Source organism: Gavialis gangeticus, unplaced genomic scaffold (assembly GCF_001723915.1).
Source record: "Gavialis gangeticus isolate Ggan-Ray unplaced genomic scaffold, GavGan_comp1, whole genome shotgun sequence".
NCBI lineage: Eukaryota > Metazoa > Chordata > Crocodylia > Gavialidae > Gavialis > Gavialis gangeticus.
The window spans coordinates 54,221,858-54,237,385 of NW_017729031.1; the positions used below are offsets into that span (position 1 = coordinate 54,221,858).

At 41.0% G+C, this 15,528-nt stretch overlaps 1 protein-coding gene across 1 annotated transcript in view; it reads right to left on the bottom strand.

Moving 5' to 3' along the window:
• Positions 1–1,422: 1,422 nt before the first annotated feature.
• The window catches only part of METTL8 (methyltransferase like 8), a 19,819-nt gene continuing 5,713 nt past the window's right edge, over positions 1,423–15,528 (bottom strand). Inside the window, 6 exon segments of the mRNA XM_019522850.1 lie at positions 1,423–1,493; positions 1,593–1,699; positions 4,818–4,957; positions 5,290–5,353; positions 9,460–9,509; positions 10,108–10,502. Coding sequence (XP_019378395.1) covers positions 1,423–1,493; positions 1,593–1,699; positions 4,818–4,957; positions 5,290–5,353; positions 9,460–9,509; positions 10,108–10,502 — 827 coding nt within the window.

Consider the following 15,528-nt stretch of genomic DNA (forward strand, 5'->3'; position numbering starts at 1 on the left):
TATAAAGTAGGACTGTCAAATTTTTTTGGTCCACAGATCAGGACCATGGACTCCCCTAATCCCACCCCCATGCTGGATCCAGTACATGCAGTGTGCCTCCCTCTCCACTCCCACATGTAGCATCTGCCCTGGTCAGTCCAGGAGCCATGCTTCCGTGCTGCACATGGTGCCCCCTCATTTGGCTGGTCCAGGACTGGAGGAAGGGTGTGAGGGAGGGGCTGCTCTATGGTTCCCAGAGCAGACATCATATGCAGTAGAGGTTCTGGAGCAGACACCACCTGCGGTGCATGTCCTGGACTCTGTGCACAGGATCAGTCCAGCAGTATGTGGGTCAGCTTAGACCCAAGGGCAGCACTGAATGCTGGACAACAGGACTCTGTGGGCCAGATACAGGCTACAAGCTGTATCTTTGACATATCTATAATAAAGGAAGTATTTTTATACTATCATGGATGTCATTCACATATCAATGAATTTAAGATTAGAACATATGGGTAATTATGCTCTCTCTTTTACAAAGTGGGTAGAGAGAGCACACTTTTCCCTACACCTTTTATTTTATGCACATCTACACACTCCTTAGATAGGTTCAAAGGGCAGTGGGTACTAGTCAGCATTTTCTGATTGATATCCCCTCCTTAAAGCATTTTCTGATCGGTAAACACCTCCTTAGTTATTAGTTTTCATCCTCTGTCCCAAGAATTTAGTTTTATACAGTTAGCAGCCTTCCCCTAATCCTTGAGGGGTTTTCAGCTGGACCTAGGCCTGTACTTGTATAACAGAAAGACCTGGTCTACAAATAGACCCCAAAGGCACAATCAGTCCCTAAAGGCCATTTAGTTAAGAAAATATTTTTAGAGACCTGATTTTGATCTCGTGCCTTTGTTAACAGCATGCAAGGCAGTTATTCTTGTGTAAAATTGAAGTACAGTCAAAACTGGGCCCAAAGTCAGTCAAAACCGCTATAACAACTTTAGACCTATTTCTTGCTTAAACAAAAATCAATCCATGTTTCACAAATCTAAAAAATAAAAATGGACTAGATACTTTTTATGTGTTCCACAAGATCAGTTAATGCTCTTTCTGCTGACTCTATGAGAGCTGAACAGATATAGAGCAATGATGCTGGTGCAGAAACAATATTTATGCAAAGCAAATAAACACTATGGCTGTTAAATAAAAATAGCCAGACTATATCTTCAGCTTCAGCAGAACAAAGCTGGGGAAGGAAACTGAAATCTTCCTTCTGTAAGGATCTTTAAAAAAAAATAAATTTCAAGTTTGTGAAAAAAGGGAAAAATCAAATAAGGGGGTCTATGAGAATTACAGGTCTTTTAAGTAAGAACTTTAGCAACCCTAACAATTTCAAGAGACACTTAGTACTCTCCTATAAAACCAAAATTCATTTTTGTTGCTTTTGCATCATACCTTTGTAAATAAATAAGCTCTAATACCATCTCCTTGGACATTAAAATTCTCTGACAAACAGTAGCCTAAGAGAGAAAAAAAATGTAAAAAGACAGACTGTGATTTAACAGATATAAACAAGCTGAAAAACAAATGCTGAACTAAAAGAAATCTCTAGACAGTACCTTTTTTAAAACAAAGCTGTGTTGTATCATATCTTCCATAGTCTCAAAATAACAACATCTCTCCAGGTTTCAGTAATTTAGTCAGTCTATTTACAACTCCTTGCAATCTTCAAAAGCAAATATGATACTGGTGAAATTCCAAAGATACTTGCTTTATTTAGCTGCTTGGTCCAACATGTAGGTTTCTGAGGCCTCAGAGTATAGAATCTCCTAAACATACTAGATGCTAACAGCCTCAGTACAAAAAACAAGAAGAGAGATTCACAAATAGGGGTGCAAAGGGACACAAATTTAAACATGATGGAGAGAGGAATCAAGTTCTTTCCTCCTCTTAAACAAAAGTTAAAGGATGGATTAATGTAGGGTTCTTGAGATCTGGACCTCCATGGTTAGAGGAAGGCTGAAGTAAGTTAAAGGCAAAGCAGCAGACAGAAATGTGGCATACAGTGAAATAAACAACCATCTACCTGACTGGATGGAGTGGATCAGGCCATCTTTCTAGGTAGGAAGATAAAAGACTAAAGCGGGAAGGGAGAGAAAGGCAGATGGGAATCCATCAAATCTTTGTATCTAGTTATCCAGCTAATCTGTCTATCTAGGTGTTCATACCAGGCATATCATTGTGCTATGTGTACGTCTATCCTCTGGGAATGGAAGGGAGACTAAACTGCACTTGTGGAGGGGAATCCAGTAGAAGAAACAAATCTGGACATATTGGTGGAGGGTGGGGGGAACTCAGTGTCACCCTTTATTATACTGTGGTATAATAAAGCCTTCTTGAACACAAAGGGTGAGCACAGAAGGTATCTGAAGCACAATCCCCCTTGGGGCTCCTTCTACAGTGTTGCAACTCATGCATTGATGCTTGCCTGGAGCTATACCTAATGGCACAAACTAGCCCCTGAACAGCAGCACTGAAGAAGTCCAACTTACTCCCACTGATCTTGAAGGTGCTGACTATTTCTGACTTTTAGGAGGTATCTCAGGAGAAAAAGAAAATTATGAGCCAAGAGGAAGCATGTAAAAAAGAGAATTTGTTCTTTTATTTTTAACTTAAGTATGGGATTTCCTTAGAAATCAAATATTTAAAGGACCTGTTTGAACACACACAGCTGGCCCCAATATTTCTGCCCTAACAATAATGGGTAAAGGGACAAAAATAGTCAGCAAAGAGAGTTAGGCACAAAAATAAAGACTCTGCACAGGCGAATATGTCTTTTGGACATTTACAAGGAAATCTGGACAAAACGTATACATATATGTACAAAATGGAAATGTTCTGAAAAATATGACCCAGTAATAGTACATTCAATACAGGGCACAAAGAAGTTTGACACCTTCCAAATTATCACTTGGTTTTGAGACCAACTTCAGAAGGGGCTCCTAGCAGAACTTTGTTTCTCAAAATCCAAGATGAGCAACTGAAAAAAGGTGAACATAGAGGCTTAACAGCAAAATATTACCTGATGGTTTCTAAGGCAGTAAATACAATAAACACCTGAGGAACTGACCTTTGCAGATATCCAGGCTCTTTTATTTGAGCCTCTTAACTATCATTTTCTTTGTCATCTCTCAGATTTCAAACTTCTAGACAGTTTCTATTAAGAGCTCTTAAGAGCAAGGGTCTAGATTACAGTTTTCTTTATGCTATCACTTTACTTTGACATGATGCCTATAATGAATCTGGTATCTTTTAGAACACATATGGCAAACCTGTCTGGCTCATAGTGCTGCTTATGGGCTCCATCCAGACCCACCTCTGGTAGGAGGGCAACTGGCAGTGGCATTAACTGCCGTGTCATCTCAGGAACCGGCAGGGATTAACTCAGCTATTTCTTGCCTAACTGCTGTTGAAAAGCTTCCCCAACAGGGCTCTACCCTAGAATTCAGTAGGAGGCTCTCCCCCTGCTCACCCTACCCCAAAATTCCTGGCCCTTCTAGGAGCCCCACAGATCAAGTGACATGGCTCTGCAAAATGGATTCTGCCTGAAATCCATAGACTTAACACCTCTGATTTTAATACATAAACCTTTGGAGACTGCATTATACTACAAAGATTACTACACAAAGAGATATCTTCTGGCTCCTAAACTTCAGGGGGAAAAAACCCTTATGCTCAAAGGGTTAATGTGAGGAAGTCCCCAGGAATTATGATTGAACATTCACTTATTCTTTCTAGTGGCAAAAAGGTGCAATAAAATATATTTGGTCTAAAACCTTGCCCACTGCACTCATATAGATTTGAATCCTCTTTTTGAATTGTGTTTGGAATATGCACCCAGGCTTTGGAAAACACACTTCTGCACATGACTTGTGCTCATCTTTGAACAAACAGGAAGGAGAGATATCCTATATAGGAAGATCTTTTTCAGCAAAAAGACTAATAATTAATAACTCAACCACTCAAGCAAAGATATAGCTTTCAAATTTAAAGCGGTGAATACTGTTCTATTGTTTGCTGAGTACATGGAAGTCCATTTGCAATGCAGTTTGTAAAGCAAAAATCCTACCATTATAGGTACAATATGCATTTCCTTTTGTACAGTCTGGATAAATGAGGAACTGAATTGCAGCATTAAATTGGTGAGTATGAATTACATATACCCTTTGGTATTTTTTCCATTGAAGATATTTTCAAAATTAGTCAGATTTAGGAACAAAAAAGATGGTTCATTAGATACTGAACATGGCTTTAGTAGCAAACCCGAGAGCTTCCAACATAATATTGTGCATGAAAATTAGATTAAATGTGTTTAATCCAAACAAGCCACACACTCTTAAATTAATTTATTTTTAAGAGGCCAGCACATATGCACTTGTGTGCAACTAAATCAGCAGCCCAGACCTTTATCAACATGTTGTAAGATGCTAAATCAAGGATGTTTGTTTTATGATCACCAAGGGTAATTTCCCTCTGGGAGACTAGCAGTCTGTTCCTGAATTTGTAATTTTCTTGAAGCACTGTCACTTTTAATAGGTATGTGTCTTACTAGAATACACTCATTTCATTTTGATGGTGACAGAAGCCTCACTAATGAAGTAGTTTGACCAGCTTCTCTCACACATCTGAAAAGGGGAAATGGCATTTAAAATGCCCTGTATTATGCAAAATATAGCATGCTAAATAATAAATTCAAGATTCATCATCTTGCTTTGATATTCTTGAAAACCACTAGTGATAAAAGAGCTTTAACCCATTTGCTTTGCCCTTTAGTCTTCATTTACCTGTCAGGATGAATAGCAGAGAGCACAAAGACAAGAAGAATGACATCCGAGATCTCATCTGGAAAAGGGTAGGGTAAAGCATCATCACACACATCATGAACAAAGGCAGAACACCAGGCTGGATTGTAGGATGAGTGTGACTGTCAGGATAAAGATTAAGAGAAGCATCAAGAGAATAGCAGTGGTTAATACATTTAGCATGACTCAAGAAACGTTTTTTCAATTATTCCGTTTTGTAAAACATTTCACATAAAGCTGATTCTGTTCTGGGATCTTGTTCAAGCTGCGAGACAGGCTTACTGACAGCATTCATTCTCTCCAGGCAGAGCAAGACTTTGTTCTTTGGAGTATTGAAAACTCCAGTGTTGTCAGAACCATAATACCCCATTTCAAAAGGACAGTTTTCTTACAGCCTTCTGTATTCCAGGCTTATGGGGTACACCACACTCTCAAAAATGAACACATTAAATACCTTTACCAACTCCACTGCTCCTGAAGCAAAATCACAACAGTACAGAAAGCCCCCAGGTGCATCACTAGGAACACAAAATAAACAGTGATTAAGGAATTGCTATTGTAAAGGATAAGAGTCTATGTTGATGGTCACAGAACAGAACAAGGCTTCTTGGGGGACTCTGTAAGTTTGCAAGGCAGCACTGGGTACACTGAGCAAATGAGTCAGATCTGAAAGAATACTTGCCAACTACTGGTGAAGAAGAGCAGACTCATAGACTTTTCTGCACTGCCCAATAGCCAGGGAAGAAGTGGTAAAGAAGATGGTGTTGGATGGAGTTAGAGAGCCATAAATAGTTGTGATGGTGCCCTGATACTGCATTGTGTCAACATATGACAACAGGTCAAAATTTTACTGTGAGGTTGTTTGGTAGCTCTCTGCAGCTCCACTAAGATTCTCTAGCACTGGCCCATTTATGTCATATAATCAGTAACAGGAAAAACATTTGTTTTCCTGCAATTAAGATAATTATTTATCAACAGTCCTGAAGAGGTCTAGGTATCCTGATTCCCAGGTATCAATTGTGCTGGGTTTGATCTGACTGTGTGGTTTTCATTGTTTCCTTCCATCACCTATTGTCTTCTTAATCAAATGCATGTTATTTTCCTGTAATGTTACAACCCTTTCCCTTCACATCCACTACAAAGCCACCTTTTCCCTCACACCAAACAACGCAAGTGACACAGAGTTTTATCAACTCTTTCACAACCAGCATAAGAAAAGGTGAACAGAACAGAAGCTAAGCTACTGCACAAAGAGGATTAGCCCTCAGAAAATTCATTAATTTCTCCTAAAGTGCTATGGATTTTGGACAGCATGTTATGGCAATAGAATGAAGTGAACTTGTGCCTCTGCCCAGCAGGTATTCCAAATTATACAGTTTAGTAGAGGCTATGTATAAAGAATCAATAGGAGAACTCTCTTGGACCTAAAACATCCCATCCAGAGCAAAACCTTTATCAGTTTTGCAACTACTAACCAGATAAGTCCATGGATTGTAAAATGCATCTTCTAGCATGGGTGAGGGCAAGCAGCTGAATTTCTGATTGACCTTGAGTAACCATGAGGGTTTATTGTTAATACTAGCCAATTGCCCATCAAGAATGATGGGCAGGGGGTGCAGGTGGGGTCAGAAACTTGCATCCGGCTCCCCCCATCACCATTGGGACCGAGTTTGCTCGCCCTTTCCCCCACTCCGCTGTAGGACCAGGCCTGCCCCCCCCCCACACTGCCGTTTTGGGGCCGGGCCTACCCAACTGCCCCACTGCTGTTTCTGGGCCAGGCTGGGCCCGGTGTGCACTCCCCACCCCCATACCCTCTGTTTTGGGGCCAGGCTGGGATCGGCATGCCCCCACCCCTCCACTGCCATTGTGGGGCCAATACTGGGCCTGCCCCCCATCTTTCCCACTGCCATTTGAGGGCTAGGCCGGGCCACTCCCCCCATCCATTTCGGGGCCAAGCTGGGTCCAGCACGCCCCCTGCCACCCTCCCTGCTGCTGTTTTGGGGCTGAAGCTGCTCCTCCCATTCCCCTACCACCTTGCATTGCCCCGGGTCTGCTGGTCTGCCCCCCCGCAACCCCTGAGGACTGGCTTCTCCCCCACCTGCTCCTTCCCTCCCAGGCTGCTGTGTCAGCCCAGCCCTGCTACTCCCCCCAGCATTGGGAGGGAACAGTGCAGGAGAGAGAGAGGGGACAAGGCCTGCAGTGCTGGCCTCAGCCCCACCCTTCCATATTTAATGCCTGCAGGAAGTGGGGGGGAGGAAGGGAGGGAAAAGGGTGATGGACTTGTCCCCCCCAAAAGCATCCCAACCCTGCTCCCCCTTGCACTGCTGCCACTACCTCCAAGGAGCGGGGGGGGGTTCCACCTGCAGGGGGGGAGGTGAGGCTAGCAAAGCTGGCCTTGCCCCCCACCCCCATCCCGTGTCCCCATCATCATGGCAGCGCTCTACCACCTGCTGTCCAAATGCTGCATTTGCACTCTGATTGGTTGTTTCCATCAGCTCAGTAAATGTCTTCACTGAAGTGGAGCTGTCTGTTTGCTACTTGAAACTTCAGGTTGCACTGGGCCTCCCCAAAAGAGGTAAAGACCCTCTCTTAGGAGCAGAACTAGATGCAGGTCAGGGCCACAGAGAACGAGAGCAGGAGGGACTGAATGGCTAGGGTCTGATAGTGGGAGTGAACTTGGGCTTTGCCCTGATCTAGAAGCCTGGGCTGGCTTTGCATGGCAGGGAGGGGGAACATAGACCATCAGCACTGACTGACCTAGTTATCTAAATGACTCGGTCATTAGGATGTATAAACAGATGATCAGAGAAAGCAGGAAGAGAGCTTAATGAACAGTTTCCAGTCAAATAACAGGTATAAGTCTGGTCTGGATGGTTATCCCACTGTTGATTTATGTTAAAGAAGCAATATCTGTGTAAAGAACCATTGCTTTTATTTGTAATTTTGGATGATAAAAACATATACATCCATATTCCCAAGGAGATGAATTTTTTCTTTCAACCAGAATATGATCCCAGCTATTTCTACCTACTTTCTTGTATGTAGACAAAAGGCAATTTTTATGATACCAAATATAGCCTAAGTTCTACTTAGATATAAGGATGCATGCCTTTGAATAGGTAAGGTTGCTGGGTTTGATCTGGGCAGTACAGGAAAGGCTGTGAGGTAAGGTGTTTCAATACACCTATCTGGTCACATGTACGATTTGCATATAAACTGAAATCACCACCTAAAATATTGACCAATAAGATTCATATTATGAGAACTCTTGCATTAAAAACATCTCTTGTTTACTAAATATCAGTTTGAGTTTTTTCCTGATATATGTAACCAATATGTTTCTCTTATACTTTGTTTTCCCTAGTAACAAAAGTTTCTTCTTTCATTACATGATGTTTAAGGGATAAAAAATGTTTGGTCTGGTAGTGAGACCTACATACCATTCCAAACACTTAAACCCACTGCCTGTGTACTCTTGGCAGGGCACTTAATTCTCTCTATGCCTCAGTTTCCATGTCTGGTTAATGGTGTGCTTCTATAAAACAGATGTTGTAAGCCTATCATAGAATTTGCATCGAGGAAGAAAGCCAGTATGGAAATGGAAACTAATAGTATTTGTCTGTCGAACCAGTACTAGCTTTTGGAGAAAAGAGTTGAAAGAAGTCTCGTCTTTCCTCTGATCTGTGCACATCTCTTCCAATAAATGCTAAGCACATACATGGCAAAGAAAATGTGCTTACCTCCTAAAACAGAAGCTGCTAAGCAGATGGGATGGCATGGCTCAAGGGATTAAGTAATGTAACACAGAACTTCTCTTCACATTACTATAAGCTGACTCCATTTGATAGACAATAGTGAAATTCAGAAGTGATGCAGGTGGTCAGGGATAGCACTCACAACACTGTGCAATGTGCATGGCACTGTCATTCATGTCACCAGTGAACGTGACCCCAGATTCTGTTTGGTGGCTATTTGGTAACTTGTGTGATAACAGTGGGTGCCTTACGGAGAAAAAAAACAGAACCAAAAACAACTACCTTCATAAGATACTCCTGCTCACTGGTTCTAGGACAGTCCTGAGGAACTTCCTGGGGAACATTATACACTGCACCTATCAACACTGTCCTGCATGCTGTAAGTAAAATTCCCTGCTATCTACAGCAATCAAGTCAGCATTTTTTCCAGGAGCAGACTAGCTTAATACTTTTGTTTAGTTAACATAAGGCAGGGCTGTTCAACTTAATTGCCTTGCATGCCAGATCTGATCTTCAGGGCTTCTTGCGGGTTGGAAAACCCACCCCCAGCAGTTGCCTGTCAGAGATACTCCTGGAGCTGCAGCCTGGACACAGATCTGGCACCCAGAGGTGAACACTGCCACCGCTAGTGCCCCCCTTTTTCCCTGCTAGTCGAGTTGCTAGCTGTGACTAAAGACCCTGAATTTGGTGTCAAGCAAGGAGGTGAGTGGGTGAACGGCAACTCTGAATCCCTGGGTTCCAGAGCTGTACCAAATCAGTGTACAGACAAGCCCTGAATGCCGCACTTTAACCCCTCCCAGGCTACCAGTTGGACAGGCCTGGCATAGGGTATGGATTTGGAGGAAGGGGTGGTGGCTGGCACAGCTTACCGTGGAGCCTTCAAAATAGGAAATACACTGTTTCCAGCATGACAACCAACCTGGAACTGAAGTAGAAACAAACAAAAATAAACAAACAACAAATAAGGCTTAACTCAGAATTTTTGTTCAAAATCAAGCACAAGAATTATAAAAGTTTAAAACAGGGAGAAGAGGCTTTGTTTTGCTGAATACCCCAACACTCGAAACATGGGCCCTAGGGGCCAGGATCAGGGCCTAACTTCTCAGTAGCTGGAGCAGTCACCTCTCAGAAGTAGCTACCCAGGAAAATACAGCTTTTTTTGTACAAATTTGCTGTTCTGGGACAAGACACTAGCTTACACAGAACAAAAGTATATTCAGCCGCAAAATTCTTAAGGGATTAGAAGTCCATCTCCCAATGACTTTAATTGGAAACTGGACAAATCCCAGATCCCCAACAGTATTTAAGTACCTAACTCCCAGTAGAATTAGGTATCTAAATACCTTTGGAGATCTGAGACCTGTTTTCTTTAGGTTCCTCTGAAAATTCCAGCCAGAAGTTAAAGCTGGTATTGTGCACGGTTGGTAGTTATTGACTGAAAAATTACTTTCTAGCATTACATTTTAAGCAATCGCTTCAAGCTGTAGATTACATGTGAGAAGTTTGCAGTGCAGTACCTCTAGTATTCTGTAAGTAGCATTGCTACCAGGGAAAAATTCTAGCTTCCTAAGTCCTTTTTCAGAGTTCATGTGATGCTTATCAACAACAGATTCCATTTGTCTTTTGGTGTATGTACATCCTTGGACAGAAGTAAAACAGTCCTCTGAACTGTTCTGGCAAGAATATTTGTCTTCTTTCAACATTCCAGGAATAACTGCAGATATGGCATGGCTTACAGCATTCCTGTTTACATGATCTTGATCTTTTCCCTCTGTTTCCATCCAATTTCTCTTTCCTTGTGGAAGAATTTCTGGAAACTCCAGAAACAGCCAATTATGATCCTTGAAAAAGTTATTTTTATGAGTCTTGCAAAATGCATTCCAACATTTGCTGGCTTCTCGATCATATTGGTCTAGAATAAAAAAAAAAGAGTGAAATATCAGTGTTTACAAAAATTATGAAACATAACATGACTTTAAACTGGAAAGGGGCTGATTGCTGCACTAACATTTAAGAAATCTGATGTTTTTCACATGGAACTTCTTTAAATCAAATATCAAGGCTTCAAACCCAATCCTTGTGCCTTTGCTCAAGCAAAACACTTGCTAAGATTAAAAGGTGTTTTACCTGAATAATGACTGTAGGAACAGGTTTTTTGTGTGTTCTATATTTATTCTGTAGTATAAAGGAGAATATTATGAAAATACACAATTAAAAGCTTATTAGGAAAGTTAGATCCCTCTCAGGCTTCTCTTCTGCGTGCAAGAGACACTCCTATTAGGTACAACCAATCCTCGTCCCCCCCAACCTCTCTTCCCCATGCTGTTGTCTTTATTTTTGCAATAAGAGCACACTGTGTTATCTCATATTCAGTTAATGGTCCACTGTAATCCCCAGGTCGTTCTCTGCAGTACCTCATTTTAGCCAATAATACCCCAATCTATATTTGTGTGTGCTATTATTCTATTCCAAGTGCAGGAACTAGTACTTGATTTTGTTGTTGAATTTCATCTGTTTGGTTCAGAACATTTCTCCAGTCAATCCACATCATTCTGCATCCCAGCCTTACCCTCCAAAGTGCCTGCAACTCTACCCAATTTGGTGTCATCCACAAGTTTGCTAAGCATGCACTCAGTCCCCTCATCCAAATCATTTATGTTAAGAGATACCAGTCCCAGGATAGACCCCTCTGAAACTCTGCTTGATACCTCCTCTAAACTAGCTATTGACAACTATTCATTAAGTATGATGATCCAGGCATCAAGTTACATATTTATACAGTTTTATACATTTTTTGTGTAATGTTCTTAATTTAAGGGTAAGAACAGATGACATACTGTATTTACTCAAATACAAGATGAGTTTTTTACCCAACTACCATGGAGAAAAAAGAGCCTCATCTTAAATTTGTACACAGTGAGACCTCACTAAATATACTGCCTGTCTTTAAACTGCTACTAAAAGCAGGATGTGCTCAGTAATGGAAACTGACTATGAAGTTGATTAAATGCAGTCAACACTGAACACGACTATAAAATACTTAGCCCACATTTGGCAAACACGTTAATGGGAACCTACCACAAGGATAGGATAGTGGAACTCATCTGAAGTTGGGTAATGCCCATTGAATGCAGTCCCCTTCAGTACCTACTTTTTTCAAATGAACCATGACACTGAATACATTTTGACTACTTCTTCACTCCCATAGCTGAGCTGCACCTTTCTTTCCCATGTCCAATGATTCCTGTTTCTTCACCAGCCTTAAAACTTCACCAAACTGGGCCAAACAGTTCGTCCAGAATCACTGTCATCCTCTCTTTCAGCCTGATGTATATAATTAGTGTGGCCCTGCTCTCCAAGAGGTAGAGCCAGACCAGGTTGCCCTGTGGCTCATCTGCATATACATTTTTGGAGGATCCCAGGACACATGACAAGAACACCCGGTTTCAGGTTGGAAGAGGGGGGTAATTAGCACATGTATCCTTCTGGGGGCGTGCATCTGGAGTGCACACACATAATGAGCAGTGCTGAGCTGTGGGATCACCATGGCTGGAAAAGCTGTTGACTGGTGGGGCCTAGCCCAATGAACTACATGGTAATGAACTTTTGGCTTTGGATAAGTTTCATGAATAGTTTGTGTTATATATAAGTAGGTGCCAAAATGTTACTTAAAAGTGTGTTTATGAAGTACCTGTGCTAAAACTTGCAACAGTTTCAAAAAAGGTGAAATACCTCAATTTTGGATGTACTAAGTCTATGGGTACTATATGCAAATTACTACAGCTATGTTCATTTCAAGGTCATTTTTTTCAAGTTTGTTCCTCCCTTCTATGAGCTCAGGGAAAGCAGGGTCTGACAGTAAAGGGGGGAGAGGGGGGAGGAGAGGAGCTGCAGGGGGGAAGAGGTTGTGGGGAAGACGAAGTTGAGGTTCAAGACTAATTCAACACACACCTCCAGTATTAGATTCTATGCCTGGAATATTATATCAAATTTATAGGGAGCAGGGTTTTGTCTACTCCATTGCTCCCGCCTCCAGGGAGCAGGGTGGGACCAGCTGTGCTGGCCTACCCCCGGCCTCCATCCCCTGTGTCCCCACCATCTTGGTGACACTCCACCGGCTGCCAGCTCCTTTTGGAATGCTTGTTCACACTCTGATTAGCTATCTGTCAGCCAGTCAGAGCACGAATAAAGCATTACGGACAGACAGAATGAGACTTGGGCTTTTATAATGTTAGAATATATACAATCTTTTCTCTTTTCTGGTTTATGCATGTCTATGAACAACCATATGTTTCTTGCTAACTACGGTTCTCTCTAAAAGTATTATCAAAAGCACAGTCCTTTAGAGCTGTGCTAGCCAGTGCCCCTACAGATATCTACTAACAGCACTTACTCTTTTAGCCCTACCAGCGGTGTACTGTGATACCTGTGATGCAGGAGCAACACTGATGTTACTTAATCTGAAAATACTTTAAGAAGATTTGCAAAGTTACGGCCCTACACGCAAGAATTCTGCTCTCACAATCAGCTTCTGTATTATCTGATACATAATTTAACAAATGTTCTGAACCATCTTTATATTGCACCTCTTGTTATTAGTCACATCTCTCTTATCACCGTCATTTGAAAAGAATGCTGCCTACAATCACTCCAGTATTTCAAAGTTAAACAGAACTGAGAATAGCCATTAGAGATGCTTGGATTAGACAGACAGTGGGAAGTGCCAAGAGGGTGGCAGAATGCGGAGTACTAAACATTTGTATAATTCTTTAAATAACATTTAACACATCAAACTATCTTATTAAAGGGTGAGACCCAGCCATGCTAAGTAATAGTGCAGAACTGTTTTACACTGCAAGTGCCAAGTTAATCGAGGTCATATACACTAGATTTCAGTAGTCTGTGGTGCACATAAAATTTATTCTGCTCAATGATAAAAATGCAAAACCAAGCCTCCTGCTCAAAAGATTCTTAAATCTGTTAGATTCAACATCTTCCCCAAGATCTGATCAAAACCCTTGCTTTTAGCTCCTCAGTAATTTTTCTAAATCTGATCACTTGTTTAATAAATGAAGAAAATGGCTAAAATTAAAACCTTGAAGATTCTAGTACTGAATTATTAAGCAAGTTCTGAAACAATGCTAGTTTGTTGGCCAGGCGTTTTTTTTTTAATAATATCCTTCCTTCATTGTACAATATCCATATGTGTAGCATCGCTGTCAATTAGTTTTCCTACTAATGTTATAGAAACTACTATTATTAAATTAATTTAGTTAACAATTTCTTTATGAATTCAGCACAATACAGAGCAGAAAGATTACACGTCAAATTCAACCTAATGCTACTGTGCTAGTGCACAGCATTCTGGCTGAGAAGCAGCATGGGGTAATGAAATTTACACTAATGAAAATGTTAACTTTCCGTTCTCAGTTCCTGAAAGTTTTTTTTATGAAGGGACTGTCAGGCTGGACACTAGAGGTTTGTGTTCATTTTATTTATTTTATGAACAAGTTCATTTGTAGAGTTTGTAGAGTTTTTCAAAACATGAAAAAGCACAATGTTTCTTGGTACTCTGAGCATCTGAAGCTAGGACCAGAAAGAAATCTGTTTCTTCATGGGTTTTTTTTTCTTTAATGGAATCTTTTGTGCAGCAGCTTTCTGCTGCAGCCATGCTTTAGAAGAGGCTGGACATGCTAATGAGTCAACCAAATGCCTGGAAGTGGGTTCATCAGTCTGTTCAGTTTTTGCTTTTTGTGTTGAGGTTGGTCAGAGCCACTCTATTTTCATGATATTTCAATATTGTGGGAAACTGTCATTTTTTCCCCCCTTACTGTGGTTTCCAAGACCCTAAAATAACCTGCTCATTAGCTTTGGTCTAGTTCATTGTTAACATAAATAGGCCAAAATGTGCTATTACTTACAGTGGAAAGCTGGAGTTTTTTGAAGGAACGTTACCAGCAATACTCACCTATTCAAGTCTTAAACAGTAAAGCATTCATAGAAAATGTCCTTGGATTCTTACATTTCTTGGAGTTAAGCAAATGCTTGTTTTATTTCCAATGAGTGCAAACTAAGTTCTAATTGATTTTAGATTATGAGGAAGAATGTTATGTGAACCATAGCTTAGTTTCCAGCTGTGGGTTCATTTTCAGTGTTTTAGCTACAAAAATTAAAATATTAGAGGTGAAGTCTAGAAAAATAAACATTGTCTTCATGGACTTAGATAAAAAATAAGAGAAAGGGAGAGAATTTAAAAGGACAGGATGATAGGATAGCCCTAGAATAGGGTCATATTTCAGGCTGGTAGGCGAAGTTGTTCCCATTAACCTTGAGGGGAAATTCAAGCCCTTTTTCTCAGTGTATTAAACTGCAAAGGGATAAGTGGCACCAGAAAAAAAATCCCTTGGTCACATGGAATTAAAAGTGAGGAAGAGCACAGTGCAGAAGATATATTCACAGGGAAGTTAAATATGCTTCGACCTGTGCCATAGCGATATCAATTAAAATGTGGATATTTCAACAGCCCTAGAACCTTTGAAACACATTACTGCCCCAGTGCACATATATTAATTGTTTCCAGAATAGCTTTTAATAGAAAATAGATTACCACCCTCTAAGATAAATGCTGCAGTAGGTTTAAAGCCCGGTTTCTTGGTTACATGAGGCAGACAAAACAAACCCAGGACCCTAGATTTCTTGCATCCTGAGCCCTCCCTTCACTTATCCCAGTCAGTGTGCATTTAAATACATGGTATAATATTGTTCATCCCAATGTGTAACATAATCTGGTCTGACTTTCCTACTGCCTGCAAATGTGAATTCTATGTTGCGTTGGCTACAAAGGACCAACTCACAGGATCATCATAAAATTCTAGTTTATTAGATGGATGCAAAAGTCAGACCATAAACCTTGCTGCTGATCCCCCCAAACACACACA